Genomic DNA, 24,789 nt, shown 5'->3' with positions numbered 1-24,789 from the left:
AGCTCTGTTTATTTTATGTGGCACAGGAAGCTTTGGAAATATTCGTACTAACAAGCAGAGCATATTTCAATAAAATGCACATTTAGTGGTATGTGACCATCATTGTATTTAAATCGCTTCTCCTGTTTTTTTTTCGGGTTTTTTTTGGGGGGAGGGGCTCACACTCAGTGACCCCAAAAGCCGTGGAGTTACTGCAGCGAGGTGCACTGGGGGCAGATGTGGAGCTGCTAGGAACCAGGGGAGCTAGTGATGGAAACTGAGTCTCCCATTGACCTTCCTAGCTCTTAATTACATTTTCTTCAGTACATGGAATCCAACTCTGAGCATCACACATGGCAGTCATGAACACCATGACCGAGTCACTTCCCAGGCATAGAATTTTTTAGAAAGATCTAAGGAAAAATTTACCACAATAAATAATAATAATAATATTTTCTCTTTTTTCTCCAGCTTGCTTTCCAGACACTCTGGCTGAGCCTCACACATGAATGAAACCCACGGAACCCAGATAATGCAGAACTTTGTGACATTGGACTCTGGACTCAATGGACCAGAAGCAGAGATCCTCTGCCTGCTATCCCCCAGTCTCTGGTGACCCAGGGATCACACCCATAAGCCACACTCTGCCACACCCTGCCTGCACCAGATCATCTCCTCATCAGCCACCCTTCAGATCTCAATGGCTGCTCCTCCCAGAAGGAAGTATAAATGAGGTCCTCATAGCCATGCCACCGACTCCATGCCAGGCTGTTTTTACTTGGGGCGCCCCAGAGGGGGGCAGGTGGGAACCCCTCCCCCCAGGGACCCAGCCCCAGCAGCTGACCTCCACTACCCAACCGCCATCACACTCCAGGCCACTTTCTGGGCACATTACAAGACATTTCCTACCCATTTTCCATAATTACCACAACATATTTGATGGAGTTCAGACAGTAGGCAACAAATCATAGAGAATGCTATATATATATATCATCATCATCATCATCATCATCATCATCATCATCATCCCGTTGATCATCAAATTTCTCAAGCGGTCTCAGTAACATCTCCATTCGTCCTAGCCCTGAGATTTTTAGAAGCCTCTCTTTACTCATCCTTCCCAACAATGCCGCATTGGAGGCTCTTTCAGGGTCAGGGGAATGAGACCCAGCATTGTTACTGGTTTTGGCATATGAATACACCATGGGGAATTTATGAGGCTCTCCCATGTGGGTAGGAAACTCTCAGTAGCTTGCCAGGTTCTCCCAGAGGGAAAACTAGGCTATAAGATGTCATACAGCTGCTTTTGGGAGCTTGGTTTTAAGTCTCTGGGTGTGGGCCATTGGTGGAATTACATGGTGCTGGGGGCAGTCCCTGGGTGTAACCGCCTAGCTAACTGGAAAATGGGAAATCTGGGCAGAAGAGGCCCGGTCCCGATCTGAGCAGGCTTGGAGGTCTCAGCCCCAGGTCTCACACACCTGGGTTCCTCTGCCGATACCTTCATGCGTGAGGCTCGTCCAAACGTGTGGAGAGGGGCCTTGAGCATGGCTGTGCCTAGGCCCTGGAGGTCTTCGGCCTTGGAGCTCAGCTTGGGGTGGGGAAGGAAACTGGAGCCCACCTCCTCCGAGGGGCCCTGGGGAAGACAGCCAGGTGTGTGGGCAAGAGATTCTCTGGCCACATCCAAAGACTTAAAACCAAGCTCCCAGAAGAGAGCAATGCAGAGAGTCTCTTGCCCGAAGAGTGACCCAAAAAAGCTAAATAAATAAATAAATAAATAAATAAATAAATAAATAAATAAAATCTCAGGGTTGGGAGGAAGAGAGATGTTACTGGTGTCCGCTCAAGCAAATCGATGAACAATGGGATGACAGTGATACAGTGATATATTATCTTAGTAAAATATTGATAATCACTTGTATCACTTGTCTTGCCGTTAATCTTCAATTTGCTTGAGCAGGCGCCAGTAACATCTCCATTTGTCCCTGTCGCATGCTAGTGTAGCCCAATGATATCTGCTCGCTCCAGGAACAGGAAGAGCCTCAAACCATTCATTCAGGGCCTTGACAAAGAAGTCTGACCATCTTGTTTGTGGGCGGCCATGTGGTCTTTTGACGTCCCGTGGAATCCAGTCAGTAACAGCTCTAACCCAATGGTCATCTCTGAATCGCATTACATGTCAGGCCCATCTGATTTTTGATGTCTTGGCAAGTAAGACAGCATCCCTGATTCTTGACCATCGATGGAGGTTGAAACTCTGGATTCCTTCTCTCACTTGAGTGAGATGTGATACTCCTAGCATAGCTCTTTTGATTCCTCTTTGGGATACCTGAATAGTGTTCTCATCCTGTTTGCATAGGGCCCAGGTCTCTGAGGTGTACGTTAGTGTAGGAAGAACGGTAGATCAAAAAGATGTGCCTGGAGTTGGAGATCCTTTGTTCTCTTAACCACTTCTTTGACACTCTTGAAGGCATTCCACACTGCTCTCTTCCTCCTGCGCAGTTCTGGTGCCAAGTCGTTCCTCATGTTGAGTTCTTGAACTTATAGCTATGAACACATAGCTGCTGCATTCGGAGATGTTCGTTCCATTGAGAACAAATGGAGTGTCAGGGACTAGTTTGTTTTTCATGAGAATCGTCTTTTTGAGGTTCAGCTGCAGTCTGACCTTTCCATACTCGTGGTCAAAGTTGGCCAGCATTTGTGCTGCTTGGCCAATGTTTGGCGTTATGAGAACTATGTCATCGGTGAAGCAGAGGTGGTATAGTTGTCAACCGTCTACCTTCAGTCCCATTCCTTCCCATTCCAGTCATCGCATGACGTTCTCGAGGGTGGCACTGAAGAGTTTCAGTGAAATAGTATCTCCCTACCGAACACCTCTCTTTATGTCAATGATCACTTCCTTGTAGAATGGTGAGATCCTGCTGGTGAATTGGCAATACAGCTCATGGAGGATCTTGATGTACTGAGTTTGAATGGCCTTTTTGGCTAGGGCTTTGATGATCGCTTCAGTCTCAACAGAATCGAAGGCCTTCTTTAAGTTGATGAATGTTAGACAGAACAGCATCTTGAACTCTCGCGAAACTTCAGTGAGCTTGGTCACTGTGTGGATATGGTCGATTGTGCTGAATCCTTTTCAGAACCCGCTTGCTTGCATGGTTGTCCTTCGTCTAGTGTTCTGCCTATTCTATTCAGGATGACACAAGTGAAAAACTTGTAGACGACAGACAGCATGCAGATTGGGTGATAGTTGCTGATGTCATGGATGTGTCCCTTCTTGTACAACAGAACTGTCCTGTTGGTTTTCCACTGGGATGGAACCTTGCATTCAGGTAGCATGTGAAGAGCCGAGCCAGTGTATTGATGAGTACTGTCAGCAGATTCTTCAGGTGTTCGGATCTGACCTTGTCTGGACCGGGTGCTCTACGAGTCAACAAGACCCGAAAATAAGATCCTCTGTCTGCCTCCTCCAATCTCCGGCACCTTAGGGAGGCGGTCAAACCCAGACACCCCACCCTACCCAAGCCAGATAAATACCTCACCGGCCGACCCCCACTACCTCCACTACCCAGCCACCGCCATGCTCCAGGCTGCTCTCCTGACCATAAGATACACCATAAGACACTTAATACCCATTTTCCATAATTCCCCCACTATATTTGATGGGGTTCAAATATGGCGTGAACCATGGGAACACCTTTAAGGGTGATTGGAGGCTGTCCTAAAAGCCTCCATCTCTCTCAGAGAGCCTGGCAAGCTACTGAGAGTATCCCTCCCACACGGCAGAGCCTGACAAGCTACCCATGGAGTATTCAATATGCCAAAAACAGTAACAACAATGGGCTTCATTCACCTGACACTGAAAGAGCTCCCAACATGGCAGCGTTAAGAAAGATAAGCAAGGAGAGGCTGAAAAAATATCAGGGATGAACTAGACTGCCAAAACAAAGAAAGACTAAAATGACTGTACTTTTAACGCACATACTCTGGCATTGGAAGCATCCATCGAGGACCTGATGGTGCAAGCACAGAAGATCAAGTACGATGTCATTGATCTGACCGAAACGAGAAGACATTGATCACATCACGCCATTTTCTTTTTTAAAAATTTTATTTATTTATTTATTTATTTATTTTTTAATTAGTGAATCACCATGAGGGTACAATTACAGATTTACACATTTTAGTGCTTGTGTCTCTCTCATACAATGTTCGAGAACCCGTCCCTCCACCAGTGTCCATTCTCCACCACCAATGAACCCAGTATCCCTCCCACTCCTCAGCCCCATCTCCCACTCCCCCATCCCGCCTCTGTGGCAGGGTATTCCCTTTTATTCTCTCTCATCTTTTGGGTGCTGACATCAAGCCATTTTTGACACTGGAGAAGAATTGTTCCTCGAAACATGCGACAACAGAGGTGTCTGTGGCGTTGGTGTCCTTGTCAACATGAACTTGGCCATGAGCATTGATTCATTCGAATGCCTAACAACCCGAATGGGACGATTACGCTTGAATAGATGTGGCTCACTGCTGGCAGTTTCTATCTTCGTCATCTACGCACCAACATCCAACTACGATGAAGAAGAAATCGAGAAGCTCTACATAGAACTGGAGAGGTTCTATATAGAAGACCACACCTTCTACAAGATCATTGTTGGTAATTTTAATGCCAAGATAGGACTGAGAAGGTCGCCCGAAGAACTCCACATTGGGACCCATGGCCTAGAATGGAACAATCGGGATGAGAGACTGTCTGAGTTCATCATGTTGACCAAGACCATCCATGGTAACTCACAGTTCCAGAAGGCCGAATATAAATGCTGGACATGGGAGTCTCCCGGTGGACAGTTCCACAATGAAATTGACTACATCATATTCAATTGAAGGTTTTGCCTGACCGATGTTGCTGTTGTTCCAAAATTCCAAACGGGATTGAACCACCGTGTCCTTCATGCAAAATTCTATTGCACAGAGTGGGGAGAAAGGTCTGCAACGTTTAAGTTTAAGAAGGGAACTCCCAGAATGACCACCAACTGGAAGCTCTTTGGCACTATTGCGGCAACGTGGGAAGATGCCCATCGTGACAACATCAACAAGGAATACAATTGACTGGTTCAGCATCTCGATGACTGCTCGAAGAATGCTGAGAGTGAGAAAGCCACAAACAGATGCCTGTCTTTGGAAACTCTGGAGCTCATTCATCAACGTGGTTTGGTGTGAGCCTCAGGCAACCACAAGCTAACGTCCGTCCGAGCTCGAAAAGCTGTGTAGAGAAAGCGATAAAGGAAGACCTGAAAGAGAGAAGAGCAGCAGTGTTGGCCGATGCGGCAGAAGCTGGGAAAAGTACTCACAATGCTCGCCTGTCCTTCGCCAACTATAAGACCAAGATGACTGCCCTCCGACGTCCTGATGGATCTATCGCATCTTCCAGAAGGGCAATGGAGAGAATTATTCACGACTTCTACTCAGATCGCTTTGACAGCCATGTCCACCTGCCCACATACCAAATTCCATAGGATGGATATGTCATTCCCAATGTCCTCCCTTCTGAAATCTGACACGGCACTTCATTGGTAAAAATATTGATAATGGCACCAAAAAATACTAAAGGAAAAAATTTTTTTTCAGTGAGTGGAGCCACATACAAGGCAAACACCACTAAGCCACATCCCTCCCTCAGTACTCTTGTTTTAAAACTTAAGCCTCCCCAGCCTAAAGAACAAGGAAAAACAAGGCAAGCACTAAGAGGTGTGAAGCACTTTCGTGGAAGCCCTGTTAAAAAAGTCATTCAGATTCGAAATAATGATGGTGGGAAGGGGTAACAGTGGGTGGGATTTGGTGTTGGAATATTGAATGCAATAAATTATTGTGACCAGCTTTATAAAAATAAAATAAAATAAAATAAAATAAAGTCATTCAGATTACTTTTACTGAAGATTTCATATGAAAGGGCTGTACAATTTCAACATTGTCCAGGGGGCAGAGAACAAGCTTGGTGGGTTCCAGAGAATGCTTCTGTTTGATTGTGGTTTGGGCCACACCAGCTCAGGGGATCAAACACGGGTGGACTGCGAGCAAGGCAGGTGTCTTAGCTACTGCTGTAAGTCTCTGGCCCCGCAGAGAATGCTTTGCAGCAAGCAAGACCCTCTTGGTTCACTAACACACAGGGAGCAGTGCCCCCCAACGCCGCTGGGTGTGGCTATCTCCCATCCTCAGTTGTTTTGATGAAATCCCTTTGACTTGTCTGTATCTCGAGCCTTCTCCTAGCCGCCCCCCCCCCTTATACTATCGGTCCCCCCAACCCTCTTTTGTTGCTTTGCTTCTTCTCCTTAGTATAGGAACATCGAGGAAAACAAAAAGCAAAACCAATGCCTTACGGCTCCTGCAGTATATAAAAAAAAAATCCATACTCTACCCATTTCTAAGTCGAAGAGGACTAGAAAGTGATTCCATTCTAAGAGAAAGCAAAATAGAAACAAAGGGACAAAGTTAAGCCCAGTGGGTGGTTGAGAATAGAAGGAATGTGTGCCCCCTTCTCAAGGTGGAGAATTGTTCTTTGAAAAAAACAATAAGCTTACAAAACAACTAGCAATTTAGGAGTCACGGAGAAATTTGAATTTAGGTCCCTGCTATTAACTTTTTTTTTTTTTTGTAAGCTTCCATTAGATTAAATCGTTTGTTTTTTAAACGACAACTTGGACATTAACTCTTCACTCGTTAATGAATCTTCGATGTTTTCTCGTCCGTACAGTCATCAGGCAGAGAGGGCCAAGATATAGACAGAGCCCTGCATTGTCCCTTTGATATCAGCCGCCAGAACACGCGCGCGGCAATGAGCCGGAATGATTTTTGACTCCCGTGGGCCCCCGCCCGGGACTACATTTCCCAGCAGGCGCAGCGCGGCTCTACGGTGGCCGCGCGGGGCGGGCGGGAGGCTAGCGAGCGAGCGCTGGTTAGCGACGGCGCAGTCGCCGTGCGGGCGGCGGACGGGCGGGCGCTCCGCGGTTTGAATGGCTGCGGGCCGGCTCCCTCAGTTCACCTGAGAACCCGCTGGCCAGGCAGGGCTCCGCGATGCCGTCGGGAGGCGACCAGTCGCCGCCGCCGCTGCCACCGCCGCCGCCGCCGGTGGCAGCCGCCTCGGAGGAGGAGGAGGACGAGGACGACGGCGGCGGCGGCGGCGGCGAGGCGGAGGAGGACGCTGGGCAGCCGCCCCGCTCGCCGCCGGCGCCTCAGATCCTGCAGCGCTTCGACGAGCTCTGCAGTCGCCTCAACATGGACGAGACGGCGCGGGCCGAGGCCTGGGACAGCTACCGCGCCATGAGCGAGAGCTACACGCTGGAGGTGCGTGTGGCGAGGCTGGGGGGCCGCGGGGGTCCGGCTCGGCTCGGCTCGGCCCGGCCGTCTAGTGGACAGCGCCCGGGCTGGAGGGGGCGCTCGCTTGTCCTCCCGAGCCCGGCCCTCCCGGGAGCAGGTGCCGCGGTCACGGTCCCGCGGTGGAGGAGGGAGGGCAGGGGGTGGGGAGGGGGAGCGGGCCGGCGTGCAGCCCTCCCACCCCCGGACGGACCTTTCGCTCCCCGAGCCCAGGACCGCGTCCCCGAGCGGACGGCGCGTCCCGGGGAGCCCCGTGCGGGGCCCGCGGTGGTGTCGGGACTTGTCAACAAAGACGCGCTTTGGGGCCCGCGGAGCGGACCCGGCTGCGAGGCGGACCCCTCTCTTCCCCGCCCCTGCCCCACACGCTCCTATCGGGCACTAGAAAATGAGGACCGAGCCCCCCGCTGCAGGGCCCGCGGGCGCCCCGGGGACCTGCTCCACCCCGACACCCCGGACCCTCACAGCGGCTGCGAGGCGCGCCCGCGCGCCGTGGCCCTTTCTTCTGCCCCGACGGGGCGTGGAGGAAGACGGCCGTGCCGGCCAATGAGGCTCCGCGCTGCAGGCACCGCCCTCCCGGCGGGCCAATGGGGAGCGACGCGGAAGTGTGCGTGTTTACGGGCCGCGCGCCGGCCGGCGTGTGTGGAGGGGGGTTAGCCCGGAGCTCTGGCCCCTGCCGGAGCAAGCTGGCGCCACGCTTTTTTTTTTGGGGGGGGGGCCGGGGGTGTGCGGGGTGCAGGGTTGGGGGGAGAGGGGAGTCGTCCGGTGACTCTCAGAACCTCGGCATCCCCAGCTGGCTTTTGGGCGATTTGCCACCTCCAGAATTCAGTCTTGTGAGACAGACGTCAGCTGGAAATAGGTGTCTCTGCCTCTTAGAGCTGTGCTGGACGGTAAAAAGAAGATGAAAAAGTGTCGGGTCCTGGCCTTTAAGCACTTGGGGACAAGTGCTTTAGAGTTTACAGAGAAAACTCTTTCATTACTTAGGTGATTTGGCTGAAAAGTCACGTTCCTCTTTATCTCTGGGTGATTTCTGTGATCAGGCAAAGAGGATGACCTTTTTAATTGCTGTGTGGGTGTAATGGGCAAAAGGACTACCCAAATGATCTCTTACTTTTTCTTTTCTTTTTTTTTGCGGGGGTCACACCCGGCAATGCTCAGGGGTTCCTCCTGGTTCTGCACTCAGGAATCACTCCTGGTGGTGCTCGGGGGACCATATGGGATGCTGGGAATCGAACCCAGGTCGGCCGCGTGCAAGGCAAACGCCCTACCCGCTGTGCTATCACACCAGCCCCAAACTCTTACTTTTTCACCCTCCGATTAATCCTGCCAATTAGAAAAGCATTATCAGTTGAGGTGTATAGTTGGGTGTTTCAGTTCATAGGGACTAAAAAATAGGAGGTCCAGTATAAAGTCCTTATAGGCGGAATGATGTGAGCAGGTGATGAATTATAGATGGCTGATAAATTATTATTGGCTTTAGCAAGTTTTTATTTAGTTCTTGGACCACACCAGCAGCTGTTTTGGGCCTACTCCTGGCTCTGTGCACAGGCATCATTCCTGGTGGGGCTCTGGGGACGCTGTTTGGTGCCAGGGTCAACCAAGTGCAAGGCAACTGTTCTACCTGATATTCTAGCTCTCCAGCCCTTAGTAAGTTATTTTTAAAACATGCTTGATTGCTCAATACTTTTACTATATCAGTCTCCGATTCTCAGCTCACATTACCTAATGAATGAATACATAAAAAAAAAATTATGGTCACTGGTTCTCAGCTAGAAACTTTCTTATTCTGGAGATGGAGCAGTGAACAAAAACATAAGAAAATCCCTACCCATGGGGAGCTTGTGATCCTGAGTGTTGTAAGATACTGTGAGATGTTTCATGTAAGTGTATGATGTAAAATAAAGCTTACATGGTAATACAGAATACTAGTTATAGAGTGTTATCTTCAGATTTTTCTTATCTTCTTGTGTTTTCTGTGTCTAACACTTGAATCTCAAGGCGCACATTTCTCAGATAAGAAAATGATTTTCTGTGCATTTTTGCCCTCTAGTATTCTGTTCTCATGTTGGGACTCCCAAGGCACATATCCTGAAAGAGCCAGGTTGAATTGTATTTCTTGTGTAATCTTGCAAGTTACTTACCATATTTTTTTGACACATCCAGTGATGCTCAGGGCTTACACCTGACTCTGTGCTCAGATACCACTCCGGGTGGCCTCAGGGGACCATATGAGATGCCTGGGGTCCAACCTGGGTTGACCACATGCAAGACAAACACCCTACCTGTTTTACTATCACTCCAGCCCACATAGCATCATTTTCACTTGTGCGATTGGTTGAGAGTCAAGCAGTGTGAGGGATCACAGACTCTTGCCCTGTTCAAAGTGAGGGAACAAGGACTTCTACCTTCCTCCAGGTACAAGAATGTCAGTGTTACATTGCCACATTAAAAGTCACATGCTGGGACTGGAGTGATAGCACAGCAGGTAGGGCTTTTGCCTTGCACGCGACTGACCCGGGTTCGATTCCCAGCATCCCATATGGTCCCCTGAGCACCACCAGGAGTAATTTCTGAGGGCATGAGCCAGGAGTAATCCCTGTGCATCGCTGGATATGACCCAAAAAGGAAAAAAAAAGCTCACATGCTAGGGGAGAGAGCTCTAAGGGCTGGTGCCCATGCTTTGCATGCAGCAGACTGGGATTCGATCCTCAGCACCACCATCAACGGACCCTGAGCACTGACAGAACTGGCAGTAGCTCCTGAGCAGCACTGGGTGTGGCCACTCAGAAAAATAAAAAGAAAGAGAGGTCTTGTGGAGGCGTAGGGTCATCTTTGAAAATACTTTCTGAAGGAAGAAAAACATCTATAGAGGCAGGCTGGGGGCTTGTGGGTAGGAGTGCAATTCGGGCTATTGGTAGCAGGAAATGTACACTGGTGAAGGGAGTGATGTTGAAACATTGTATGACTGAAATCAGGAACAACTTTGTAACTGTGTATCTCACTGTGATTCAGTCAAAAAAATATTTAATGGGGCTGGAGTGATAGCACAACTGGTAGGGTGTTTGCCTTGCACGCGGCCAACCCGGGTTCGAATCCCAGCATCCCATATGGTCCCCTGAGCACCGCCAGGAGTAATTCCTGAGTGCAAAAGCCAGGAGTAACCCCTGTGCATCACTGGGTGTGACCCAAAAAGCAAAAAAAAAATTAATTTATGCATTATGAAGTTTCTCCCATAATGCATAAAAGGAAAAGGAGAGAGAGAGCATGAAGGAAAGTGCCTCCCGTAGAGGGAGGCTGGGGGTAGGGGGTGGGGTGGGGAAACGGGGGACATTGGTGGTGGAAAATGTACACTAGTGGAGGGATGGGTACTGGATCATTGTATGACTGAAACCCCATTATGAACAGCTTTATAATGGTCTATCTCACGAATATCCAATTAAAAAAAGTAATGAAAAATAAAGTATGGTGGAGTTCATGCCCAATTCAATCAGCTTAATCAATGGCTGAATAAATAGCAATACTCTTACATTAAAAAAAAAGTTTCTCAAAAATATAACTGAGAAAAACTAAGGAGTTTTGGGGCTGAAGCGATAGCACAGTGGGTAGGGTGTTTGCCTTGCATGTGGTCAACCCAGGTTCGATTCCCAGCATCCTGTCTGGTTCCCCGAGCACCACCAGGAGTAATTCCTGAGTGCATGAGCCAGAGTAGCTCCTGTGCATCACCGGGTGTGACCCAAAGAGAGAAAAGAAAAAAAGAAAAACTAAGAAGTTTTGTATTGAAATATTTACGCATATATTTCAATGTATACTGATACTGGATATATAATTGAATCGAATATATAATACTGAATATATATAATATATATAGCTCATTACCTAAACATTAATTTTCTTTTTTTACAGGGAAATGATCTTCATTGGTTAGCATGTGCCTTATATGTGGCTTGCAGAAAATCTGTTCCAACTGTAAGCAAAGGAACAGTTGAAGGAAACTATGTATCTTTAACTAGAATCCTTCGTTGTTCAGAACAGAGGTAACTATGTTAGAGTTTAAAAGTAGAATGTCACTGAAACATAAAACCTCAGACATCATAGTGACCCTAATGATGCTTTTCATAATTTTCTGAGCGTTTTTATTTATGGAATGATTAATTTAGAAGTTGGGTCAAGGTTTTTCTTAACTATATCTGACTTAGTAATAAGTAATAATTACACTTATTACTTAGTAACAAGTAATAAGTCAGTAACAAGCTTTACTTATTTGGTAAAAAATACTTGTAGTTTGAAGTGTTAGGCAGATATGAATAGTTTTCTATTAAGTTTATGATTCATTGTATAATATTGGTGGTTTTAATAAGTATATTTAGAAACCAACAAGGAGGAAGGAGTCAGACTAAGTTTAGGACGGCGGTTATCTTTGAGGAAGAAGAGTGGAGAGTAGGGAAGGGGAGGAGGGCAAATGGGAAAATGGACAGTTACTCTACAATCTGGCAAAATTTGTTCAACATGCTAATATTTGTTGAATTTGGAAGTAAGGTATATGAATGTTGGTTAAATTGTTCTTAATATTTATATATTTTATAGTGTTTTGTACGTTCCATCCCCAATGCTTAGCTCTCAGAAATGAAAGCACGGCGGGTAGGGCGTTTCCCTTGTATGCGGCTGATCCGGGCATCCTATATGGTTCCCCGACCACCACCAGGAGTAATTCCTGAGTGCATGAGCCAGAAGTAACCCCTGTGCATCACCGGGTGTGACCCAAAAAGCAAAAAACAAAACAACAGCAACAAAAAAAGTAAAGAAATTCTCATGTGATTGCCTGGTGGTCTGAATCTGATGTGTCAGTGCTTCTGTCACCAGTGTAGGGCTTGGAGCCACCAGGACTGTGCTTGTTTTGCTCAGGGGGACGTGTGGTGCTGAAGATTGAACGCAGAACCTCACCCCTAAGCTTGTGCTCTTCTACTCAGGCTATCTCCCCAGCACTTTATTTTATGATTTAAAAAAAAATCCTCAGACTATAGCCTCCTAAGAATAGAGTAGAAAAATAGGAGAAGTGACTCAATCTGTAAGAGATTAAGCTACTGTAAGGCGTGGGTTTCAATTTCTTACTGCTGTTTAATGAGTTTAGTTTGAAGTATGTTTATGTACTTTACGCTGGTGTTAATGATACACATCTCATTCAAAAATTTTTAATAACAGCTTAATTGAATTTTTTAACAAAATGAAGAAATGGGAAGACATGGCAGATCTACCCCCACATTTTAGAGAGCGTACTGAGAGATTAGAAAGAAACTTCACTGTTTCTGCTGTCATTTTTAAGAAGTATGAGCCAATTTTTCAGGACATTTTTAAGTATCCTCAAGAAGAACAGCCTCGTCAACAAAGAGGAAGAAAACAAAGGTATGTTTCTGTAATTGTTGATGTTGCAATTTGTGTTACAGTCTTCTGGTGCCTAAAATCAAACTTGGGTCTTTTTCCATGCAAAGCATATGCTGCATCCCCTTTGGTATAGTTTTAATCCCTGTGTTTGTCCCTCAGATTATTTTAAAATTTTATTTATTTATTTTTCGGTTTTTCGGGCTATCCCCAGTGAGGCTGAAGGGCTATTCCTGGTTCTGCACTCAGGAATTACTCCTTGTGGTGCTTGGGGACCATATGGGATGTTGGGATTGAACCTGGGCCAGCTGCCGGCAAGGTAAGTAAGTGCCCTACATGCTGTACTATCCCTCTGGCCCTGTGTTCCTTAATTTAGTTTGCTCTTTTAAATTTTATTTATTTTAATTTCTTAGTCACCATGAGTTATAAAGTTACCATGTTTGTGTTTCAGGCACCATACCTTTCACCAATGTTCATCATCCTCTACCAGTGCCCCAACTCACCTCCCCTGCTGCAGCCTGGCTCTATGACAGGCATTTTATAATTTTGTTGTTGGGGTGCACACCTGGCAATGGTCAGGGGTTACTTCTGGCTCAGCACTCAGGAATGACCCTTGGCAGTGCTCAGGGCACCATATGCTATGCCCAGAATTGAACCTGGGTCTGCTGTGTGCAAGGCAAATGCCCAACTCACTGTACTGTCTCTCCAGATCCCCCTTTTAATGATAATTTTAGGCTCTGTGGTTTGCATTACTGTTATTGATAGAGTTTTGTATTTGATGGTTTTCCACCTTTCAGCACATCCTCCGACTTCAGAGTGATCACTCTTCACCACCATTGTCGAAATCTTATCTTTATCCTAGAGTGGCACCCTCACTCCCCAGAGTGGCAAGCTTTCCATTGAAGACTGCTTCTCATGTTCTTCATTTCTGTTGGCTTTGGGCATTTGTTACTCCTTCCCCAAATATGTTTCTTTGCGTTCTGCATATGAGGGAGATTTTCATTTTGGTATCTTTCCCTCTAACTTCTCAGCATGGTACTCTCTAGATCTGTCCACATAGCAGTAAATTGCATGTTCCATTTCTTCTTACAGCCGAGTAATATTTCATTGTGTATGTGAATTATAGTTTCTTTATCCAGTCATCTGTTTTTGGGCATTGAGTAGTTTCCGAATTTTGGCTGTTGTGAATAGTGCTACAATGAACATAGGGGTGCAAAAGATTTTTCTGCATTGTGTTTTTGGCCTCATAGGGTATATTCCAAGAAGTGGAATTGCTGGGACAAATGTGTGTTCAATTCCTAGGTTTTTTAGGAATGTTCATATTGTTTTCCAGAAAGTCTGGGCCGGTTGACATTCCCACCAGCAGTGAATAAGGGTTTCTTTTCCCCCACATCCATGCTAACACTGGTTGTTTTAAAATTTGCTTCTTAAAGAAGAAATGTGATTTCATAAATAATCTTTTCCATCAGTAGTTTTAGTAATAATTTCTCATTGTATATTTGTTATGAAGAGTTTGACTTTCATAGTGCAAAACATACGGGTCTCAGTTTATATAACTTTTTCCTTTACATTTAAACAACAGAAAATGGCCCATCTTAGAGATTTTATTAATTAGCCACCTTGGGTTAGATTTTGATTACTTGATTTTCTGTTATTGAATTGGCTTTTTCTGTTGTCTATTAAAATTGTTTTTTTTTTAAATTTATTGAATCACTGTGAGATATAAAGTCTATTGTTTATTTTAATTTATTTTTGGTTTGGGGCCACACCTGGTGGTGCTTAAGGCTTACTTCTGACTTTGTGCCCAGGTATCACTCCTGACAGGCTCAGGGGACAATACTGGGTGCTGGGGATCGAACCTGAGTCAGCTGTATACCTGACAAGCACCCTACCTGCTCTATTATATCTCTAGCACCTAGTTCTGTTCTTTTATGCATATTATAATATATAGTACTACTTCTATTATTTTTCTTCTTTGCGGGGTGAAGGGGTAGCACACCTGGCGGTGCTCAGGGCTTAACTCCTGACAGAGTAAGGACTATATGAGATGTGGCGATGGAACCTTGTCAGTTGCATTCAAAGCATGCACTATCCACTGTACTATCTCTATGGCCCTTTATTATTTATCTTTTTAGGTCACACTGCATAGTAAAAATACCTCCCTGAGATGGCTACACTACTTTTATTTTTTGTTTGATTTTGGACCATACCTGGCAGTGCTCAGGGGACCATATGCAGTGCCAGGGATGGAAACCAGGCCAGCCACATGAACTGGACTGTAAGGAGAGAAGGTGAACTAAACCTACTATGAGTTTGTGCTTTCTGCTATGTCTGCAAAGTCTGTAAAAACACCTGATTAGTTTTTTTCATCTTTTCTAATAGGTAATCGTAATCATCAGATAGAAATTCAAGCTTTTATCATAAAGAATTTTTCATGAGGTACAGATGAAAATTTGTTCTTAAAAAAATTGAACTAACTCCAGGCTTACCATCCTGATAAAAGTACTGAATGCCCTGAATAAATATGTAGCACTGCACTGTAGCACTGTCCCGTTGTTCATTGATTTGCTCAAGTGGGCACCAGTAACATCTCCATTGTGAGACTTGTTGTTACTGTTTTTGGGTTGTTACTGTTTTTGGCATATCTAATAGGCCACGGGTAGCTTGTCAGGCTCTGCTCTGCGGGCAAGATACTCTCGGTAGCTTGCTGGGCTCTCTGAGAGGGACAGAGGAGATGCCTTACCTGCTGTGCTATCGCTCCAGTCCGAGTAAATATGATGCCCTCCTAATACTTGTATTGCATACCATAATGTACAAAAGGAAAAGGAGAGAGTAAGAAGGAAAGTGCCTCTCATAAAGGTAGGCTGTGGGTGGGGGGCGGGTATTAGGGGTTGGTGGGAGACAGGGAATTTGGTGGTGGGAAATGTACACTCATGGAGGAACGGGTGCTGGAATATTGTATGACTGAAGCCAAATTATGAACAGTTTTGTAATGGTCTATCTCACAGATACTCAATTAAAAAAATAATGTGTAGTTCATACCTGCTCCAGTCAGCTTAATCAGTGACTGACTAAATAGCAGTACTCCTACATTAAAAAAAATATAGAATACAGGACTAGAGAGATGGTACAGGGATTAAGATTATACCCCAGTCAACCCCAGCACTGCCAGGAATGATCCCTGTGGACACAGCCAGGAGTAAACCCAGGATTTGGCTCACTAGTAGATCACATGCCTCTTAGACTTGAGGCCCTGGATTGGATCCCCAACACTGAAAAACATTTTTATAATTAAATAAAATGTAAGTTTTTGTATATACCTGTTTTAGTTTGCTTTCAGTTTTGGTGAATAACTGTTTCTAAATATAATGTTTGAATAGAAGTGTTTTTCTGAGTCAGAACAGGGCTGTTGTGATTATTTTCAGAAAGATACGTAGTAGTTTTTTTTTTTAATTTTATTGATTCACTGTGAGATATAGTTACAAGCTTTTCAAACTCCCATCCCTCCACCAGTGCACATTCCTCACACCAATATCCCTAGTATACCCCCCACCTTTCCCCCCCTTCCACAGCCTCCATGGCACATAATATAAGATGCATAGTATCTTCTTAAAACAATTTTTAAACCCCACCCAGTGGTGCTCAGGGGCCATTCTTGGTGCGGTGTGCAAGCTCTAACTACATGCAAAGCATGCTGTGAAGTTCTTTGAACTATCTCCCTAGTCCATTATATCGTCTCTGATTAGATTATATAAACTAATAAAAATCTTTCAAAATATCTTTTAAAACTTAAATTTCTTTCCCTATATATACTAATAGTACCTTTTGGCTAATAATGTTAATAGCAATTTTTACTGTAATAATAAATATGGATTGAGGTTTTGTTCTTGTTTTGAGGTTACAACTGGTGATGTTCAGGGACTGCTTTCATTTATTTATTTATTTTTATCGAATCACCGAGAACAGTTACAAAGCCTTCAGGATTAAGTCTCAATCATACAATGATCCAACACCCATCCCTTCACCAGTGCACAGTTCCACCACCAAGACCCCAGTATACCACCCTCCCACTCCCCACCCTTCCTGTGTGGCAGATGATTTTCACTTTTCTCTCTCTTTACTTTGATTACATTCAATTTTCGACAGAAAACCCACTATTATTATTTGGAATTTTCCCCCAACAATCAGACCTGCCGAAAAGGCATCATTAGATCATTTGTTTTCTATTGCTGATAATGAAGAGCCTATGATGTTGCATGGCCGCAAAAGCGGCCGCACGGTTTTGGAATTCTGGTATTTTAGAAATTAAATTCAGAGGCATTTCTGCTAGCATCTGCTGTGTTCCAAGATTGGTTTGTGTGCCTCTGGGATCATGGCTGTTAGGAGCGGAGGAGCTGTTCATGGGCAGCTGCTTGGGGTCTCATTGGGGCAGGGAGCAGGGCTGGTTTTGCCCCACCCATCTTGAGATTTCCCGAGAGAGGGGCTGCTTTCAGTGGGGTGCTCAAGGTTTGCTTTTGGCAGTGCTTGAAACCACGAAGTGCTGGGTGGGTCACACCCAAGATTCCTGAATGTGAAGCATGTGTCCAACCCTCTGCACTATTTCCCTGCCACTATTGGCATTTTTAAAAAACTGGGGCAGGGATTCTTTTAAGAATTAACCATATATTCCTCCGGTTAACCTTCTTGACACCCTTATAAGTTTGATACTCTTACAGCAAGTATTGGAAAATAAGCCTCTGAGAAGTAAAAGAATTTGACTGAGATCATGTAGTCAGCACGGAGCTGTTACTGAAACTTAATTATTCTGACTCCAGAACAACCCGTGTGCCTCACTACAATTATACTGCATGAGTCGTCAAAAGATTGTCACCAGGTGTTACTAAGCATTTACCATATAAAGTACATTATTAGATCTTATGTAGGGCATAGAAGCATCGATCTTTAAAATGCCATTGAGTGTTAATTAATTGATTTTTAGAGCGTTAAATAGCTGCTTATGATTGGGTTTCAGTCGTATAATGTTCCAGTACCCATCCCTCACTAGTGTAATTTCCTAGCACCAGTGTCCCCAATTTCCCTCCCAAGCTCTTCCAACTATCCCCCTATCCTAGCCTGCCTCTATGTTGCATACCTTTTCTCTCTCTCTCTCTCTCTCTCTCTCTCTCTCTCTCTCTCTCTCTCTCTGTCTCTCTCAATGTACTTTAGTACTTTATTAATTTAAAGTACTGTATTAGATGCTATGCAGGGCATAACCTTTTTTTTAACCATAAAGTTTTTTTTTTAAGCCATAATCTTTTTGAGAGTTTACAGTATAGTTGGAGAAAGGCGGCTAATAGATTCTACTTTGTTCAGTGCAGCATATTATAAAAGTCATGTCAATGTAAAAGGTAATAGAAATACAGGATTTCTTTATTGTGGGCAGCATACCTGGTGTGCTCAGACTTACTCCTGATCCTGAGTCCAGGGATCAGAGCTCCTGGCAGGGCTTGAAATCAGATGCCAGGAATTGAAATCAGATCAGTTATGTGCAAGGCAGGCATATGCCTGACCTGTACTATCTTACCTGCTGTACTATCTCTCCAGTCCAAAACAGAAATTTTTTTTGTTTTGTTTGTTTATTTGGGGCTATACCTGGCAGTGCTTAGGGCTTTTTCTTGGCTCTGGACTCAGAAATTACTCCTGTAATGCTTGTGGAACCATATGCGATGCCGGGGATCGAGCCTGGGTTGGCCACATGCAAGGCAAATGCCCTACCTGCCATACTGTTGCTCTGACCCCCAGATAGAGGATTTCTGAGAGAAAAAATGAACCATGCTGTGTGAGACAGTAAGGTAAGAAGATTACATGGATTAAGTAGAAATAGGTCTTGAATGATGGGTAGGATTTTAATAAATTGAGTTGAAGCTATTAATAGAATCCTTTCATTTTGGTTTCATTTTGGGGCCACATCTGCAGACCCTGTGATGCCCGGGGGGCCATTCCTGTGCTTGTACTTGGGGGATCTTGTTGTGCCGGTAACTGAGTATAGTGCAGCCTCATATCGTGCAGCACAAGTGCTCAAGTGATGAGTCACATTCCTGGCCCTAGATAGGCCTCTGATCACTGTATCACTGTCATCCAGTTGCTCATTGATTTGCTTGAGCGGGCACCAGTAACGTTTCCATTGTGAGACTTGTTGTTACTGTGTTTGGCATATGAATAAGTCACAGGTAGCTTGCCAGGCTCTGCCGTGTGGGGAGATATTCTCAGTAGCTTACTGGGCTCTCTGAGAGGGGCGGAGGAACCGAACCTGGGTCGACTGCATGCAAGGCAAACGCCCTACCCGCTGTGCTGTCTCTCCAGCGCAGGGCCTCTGATCCAGAGAATAAAGAATAAAGGCACAGAAATAGCAAAGCAAGAGGAAATCGTGTTTGTTCTATGGTTCTTAAGTTTGTGTGTTTGTATAAGTTGGTAGACATCAAAAGTAGATGATTTGTGCTGTGCCCATGGTAAGGAGGATGCTTTTAAAGCAGTCCATTCGCATTTAAACTGTGCTATAAACTTATGGAATAAATACATTATTCCTATGCCACATAGAAAAATCTTTTGGCATACGAAGAGACTGGAAAGCTTATGTACCTAATGACAGGTTGAAAGTAAACCCCAGCCTCCTGAGACTTTCCTTAGAGTACCCTGTTTTGAATGGGGCTTTGGAATGTGGTTAATGCAGTGTCTCATCTAAACATTAGCAAGGATGGAGAGATGGTACAGCTAGCAGGGCACATGTCTTGCACTTGACCAATCCTGGTTCCACATCCCTGGCATCACATACAGTTCCCTGAGCATCTTCAGAAATGTCCCTGAGCACAGAGTCAGGAGTAAGCCATGAGCACTTCCAGTTGTGGCCTCCTAACTAAAAGTAAATGAATGAAAATCAACATTAGCAGATGTTTTGGTAGAAAGGCTAAACTTAGTCTGAAACTCCTTACAGCAGACAAACTTGGCATGTACTCTTGGAAGTAGAAGCCTATAATTAACATATTAAAAAACTTCTTGTGGTTTGATGTAATCTGGAATGTCTTTAGGAAAGGACCATTTATAGGTCAGCAGCTATGAGAGAGGGGGAAAAAACATGGAAATACCTGACTTCAAGACATGGGTCTCAAAGCAGTATTATCCCTGGGGACTGGGGTTGGCTCAGCAGGAGAGCACATACCTTACAGCTGCATTAAGACTTGCTGGTGTTAGTAAAATAACTTCTGTTGCTCATTTTGTTTTCTGCCTTAGCTATATTGACCTTGAAAGGCTTTTATTGTTCTTCACAATTAGTTTTCTGAGACGAACTCTCTCTCAGCTATTTTCCTGCCAATATTTGATTAAAGCAGCACTTCTTTTCCATGTGAAGCTGGATCTGTTATCACTCCCTCCTAATGTGGGTTTTGAATTTATACTATTCCACTATAATTTCTGTTGCTTTTTTCCTGATTTTTCTACTATCTCATGATTCATTTTTTTTTTCTTCCTCCAAAGGCGGCAACCCTGTACAGTGACTGAAGTTTTCCATTTCTGTTGGGTGCTTTTTATATATGCAAAAGGTAAGAAAAGGGTAGTATTTAGATATCAGTTTGAATATTCAGATACTAATGAATGTATCAGAAAAAAAAATTCTCAAATTTTCTCAAAGGATTTAATTCCAAATACATTTTAGGTTTTTTTCTTTTGTTATGCCAGGCATTGAATATAGTCTCATGTTTGCAAGCCATGTCTTTTACTATTAATCCACATCCTTGACCCCTCCCAAAATACTTTTTTTTTTTTACATGGATCACCATGAGGTACAGTTACAAATTTACAAACTTTCATGCTTACGATTTGGTGCCATTCTCTACCACCAATGATCCCAGTATCCCTCCACCACCCCCTACCCCTTCCCCTCACCCCGCCTCCCCTCTGTGGCAATGCATTCCCTTTCGCTCTCTCTTTTTGGGTGTTGTGATTTGCAATGTAGGTATTGAGTGGCCATCATGTTCGGTCTGTAGTCTACTTTCAGCTCGCATCTCCCATCCCGAGCGGGCCCTCCAAATACCTTTTACTTGGTGGTCCCTTCTCTATCTGAGCTGCCTTTTCCCCCAGCATGTGAGGCTGGCTTCCAAGCCATGGAGCAATCCTCCTGGAACACAGCTCTACTATTCTTCCCAAAATACTTTTTAAAGTACTGCTTTTTCATAAGAGTATTCTGAATTCTTTTAGAATACCTAGATTTCTTATTAATTGGAAATTCCTTTTATTATAAAACATGTTAGATCTTTTATACCCAAATTTGTTCTTCAGAATCATAAACTAAAATCATAGAAGTTCTGCTTTTGTCTTTCTTGAAATGTATTTTTCACAAAACATGTGTTGTTTAGTTGAGTGGAAATGCTCACCCTAAGAAGCAGTTTAGATTATTTTGTTTTTGGGTCACATGCTAGGGATTTGCTTCTGACAGTGCTTTTGGGGAGAACATGTGGTTCCAGGGAATGAAACTGGGGCTCTGACTTTCAGAACATGCATGCACCCTAGCCTTTAGTTGTCTCACCAACCTCTAGATTACTTTTTGTATCTTGTTTGGATAAATATGCCTTACTAAAAAATTTTAGAAACATTTTATTTTCTTGATTTTTACTTATCTCAGATAACCTACTTGTCATCTGCATTTAATGAAATATTTTTATTATTTTTGTCCTCTATTTATTTGTAAAAGAGATTCTGCATAGAAATTCAGAGAAAAGAAAGTATTATTTGTATTTGTTACATAACATTCCTCTGTTGACAGTGTAAAATGCTTTGCCTTTAAGATATAGTTCAATAAAATGCAAAGCTGCAAAGACTCATTTGGAATTTTCTGTCTTACTTGAGATACCAAACCTCCTTCCTGATAAATTAACAGGATCTGGAAGTTAAATATGTTATCTTTGTTTAGAGAAAGATAAAATGGCTCCACAAAGTCTATTTTCTGAGGTCAGGATTTGAAAATATAAAATGTATCAGTTGGGACCTTCTAGAGTTTTAATTAGATTCTGATCCTTAGAGGCATTTCAGATTATTTTTATTTTTTTAAATTACAGTACTGTTTTTTGCTTCTTTGGCAAATGTACATAAATGACAAGTTTAAGCTTTTCAAGTATTATGGGCTTTGTAGCTTGAAATTGGTGGGTGACACTTCCAGTTTCACTTTTGAATCACCTTTTGCGGGTGGGGTGTAGGACGAGGGTTTGGACCATACCTGGCAGTGCCTTGGGTTTACTCCTGGATCTATGCTCAGGGATCACTCCTGGTGGGCTCAAGGAACTACATAGGGTGCTAGGGGTCGAACCCAGGTCAGACGCATGCAAGGAAAGGCACCTACCCTCTGTACTATAGCTTTGGCCCCATGAAGCACAGAATATTTTAATATTAAACTGCTCTATAATGGAACCAAGCAAGTTAGTCTCACTTTGTCAGTGCAGTTTAACCTGATAACATTTACCTTTCTGAATATAGAAAATTATTCTCTAATGTTTACAACTGTACCAAAACAATCCTGATACACTGAGTTAAGTGGTAACTTGTTTTGATAGAAAGGGGAGGAAAAGTTTTTCAAAGTAGAGAAACCTTGAAACAAATTGTATGTATTTATATAGTTGAGGAGGAATTATATGGGAAAACATTGAGGTTTTGACATAGTTCTTCAAATGTATGTTACCTATTGAAATCATCTTGGGGTCTAGAGAGAGAATACAGTAGGTAGGGTATTTGCTTTGTATGCCACCAACCCAGGTTCAATCCCCAGCATTCCATATGGTTCCCAGAGCACCATCAGGAGTGATTCCTGAGTGCAGAGCCAGGAATAATCCCTGACCATTGCCTGGTGTGACCTAAAAGCCAAAATAAATAAAGATAGAAAAAAAAATAAATTGAATTCATCTCATTCTAAGAATATGCTTCCTACTCAAATCAATAGGAAGCATATAAAAAAAGCATACTCAAAGTTATCTAGAAAGATTTTTAATTTCCAACACCGAAAAGACATATCCACCTTTAAAAATTGCTTTTAATATTAGACTTGCATAAATGGTGTATTTCTGCAATTTAAAAGTCTTGGCTTTCTATTTCTTTGTTATAAAGCACCAGCAGTTATCCCCATATATTAACTCTACAACTTAAGTATCTTTAATTATGGCCCTGTTCCATTAATTTTTATGAGCTTATATTAATATGGTAAAAGGTATTTTAAAAGCTGTTATAGGAGACTGACTATAGGTTCTGGTATTTTTAAAATATGTGAAAAAATAGGGGCTGGAGCAATAAATAGCACAGCGGGTAGGGCGTTTGCCTTGCACATGGCCAACCCGGGTTCAATTCCCAGTATCCCATATGGTCCCCTGAGCACCACCAGGAATAATTCCTGAGTATACAGCCAGGAGTAACCCCTGTGCATCGCCGGGTATGACCCAAAAAGCAAAAAAGAGATATATATGTATACATATATATGTGAAAAAATAATTACATGACTCATTTTTACAGTTTTTATTATCAAGTATTTTTGCTTATTTATTTATTTTTTTGGGAGGAGGTCCCACATCTGGCTGTGCTAAGGACTTATTCCTGCCTCTGCACTCAGGGATTACTCCTGGTGGTGCTCAGGGGACCCAGAATCCAGTCTGGCCACATGCAAGGCAAGCACCCTACCCACTGTACTAGTTTTCCAGTGCTCAATGCTAGTATTATTATTATTTTTGCTTTTTGGGTCACACCCAGCGATGCTCAGGGGTTACCTGCCTCTTCACTCAGGAATTACTCCTGGTGGTGCTGCGGGACCACATGGGATGCCAGGGATTGAGCCTGGATCTGCAGTGTGCAAGGCAAACGCCCTACCTGCTGTACTATTTTTTAAGTAAAATATTTTCTTATAGATTGTTTTTGTTTCTGGTTTTGGGTCACACCCCAGGGGTTCTTAGGGACTGGGCACTTGTGGCTCTGTGCTCAGACCCTACTCCTGGTGGTGGACAGGGAACTGTACGTGATGCTTGTGGTCAAACTGGAGGTCAGCCACATGCAAAGCAAGCACCTTAACCCCTGAACCATGTCTCTGGGCCAGAAGTTTTCTGTATTGTGAGGTAATTTATGAAATAGTTTAGGGTTGGAACTTTTGGGGGAAAAATAACAATGATAAAATTTTGATTAGCTTAAATGCATTTGATGTTTTTAATGATTGTTGAGTGAAAAATGGTATTTTAGTAAGATTTCTACTTTCACTAAACTTCTAGAAGCATATTAGAATTATTAAACTATAAGAGTGATGTTTCAAAATGTAAATTTGCCAAAACACTTTATGCAGCTTTTGTATCAGCTTTTCACTGTATGGTGTTGTAAAATGTCATTTTACTACAGAGAAAAAAAATTGTGACTTTGATAAAATTTAATTCTACAACTGTTTTAATCCTGTAGGCAATTTTCCCATGATTAGTGATGATTTGGTCAATTCTTACCACCTTCTGCTTTGTGCTTTGGACTTGGTTTATGGAAATGCTCTTCAGTGTTCCAATCGTAAAGAACTTGTAAACCCTAACTTTAAAGGTAAGTTTGTTAGCAAAGATTATTGGGCAACCCATCTTTCTCCATTATGTTTAATTCTTGGGAATTGCTTATGTAGTGCACAGTATGTACTTAGAATTAGAGAACATACATGCATTTGAAAGTTTCATCATCATACATACCCAACAGACTTATAATTAGGGGTTGAGCTCTCTTTAAGAATATTTAGGTTTGGGCTTGAGCGATAGCACAGCGGGTAAGGCATTTGCCTTGCACGTTGCAGTGCTCAGGGCTTACTTATTACTCTATGCTCAGGAATCACTCCTGTCAGACTCAGGGGACCATATTGGACGTTGGGGATAGACCCAGGTTGGCTACGTGCAAGCAGTTGCTCTGTCCCGCCCTACTATTGCTCCAGCCCCTGTTGCTGCATTTTTAATTTAGTTTGTCCCTTTGTTGCTGTTGTGATGACTGAAAGTCACATGCATTTGGTTGTGATGCCCACACAATCACATTGCTTGCTGAAGGGTGCACACA

The 24,789-nt window shown here is 43.7% G+C and overlaps 1 protein-coding gene across 3 annotated transcripts in view; it reads left to right on the top strand.

The window, feature by feature from the left end:
• Window positions 1-6,915: 6,915 nt before the first annotated feature.
• The window catches only part of RBL2 (RB transcriptional corepressor like 2), a 53,320-nt gene continuing 35,446 nt past the window's right edge, over window positions 6,916-24,789 (top strand). For all 3 annotated transcript variants that reach the window (XM_055145288.1, XM_055145287.1, XM_055145286.1), the window contains exons 1-5: window positions 6,916-7,314; window positions 11,245-11,375; window positions 12,541-12,741; window positions 20,227-20,291; window positions 24,166-24,294. In XM_055145288.1, the coding sequence (XP_055001263.1) occupies window positions 7,045-7,314; window positions 11,245-11,375; window positions 12,541-12,741; window positions 20,227-20,291; window positions 24,166-24,294 (796 nt within the window). In that variant the 5' untranslated portion in view covers window positions 6,916-7,044. The remainder of the gene's footprint in view (window positions 7,315-11,244; window positions 11,376-12,540; window positions 12,742-20,226; window positions 20,292-24,165; window positions 24,295-24,789) is intronic.

The sequence above is a fragment of the Sorex araneus genome, chromosome 8 (assembly GCF_027595985.1).
Source record: "Sorex araneus isolate mSorAra2 chromosome 8, mSorAra2.pri, whole genome shotgun sequence".
Taxonomy (NCBI): Eukaryota; Metazoa; Chordata; class Mammalia; order Eulipotyphla; family Soricidae; genus Sorex; species Sorex araneus.
Note: the sequence above shows the minus strand (reverse complement) of the source record. Positions and strands in the feature narration are given on the sequence as shown.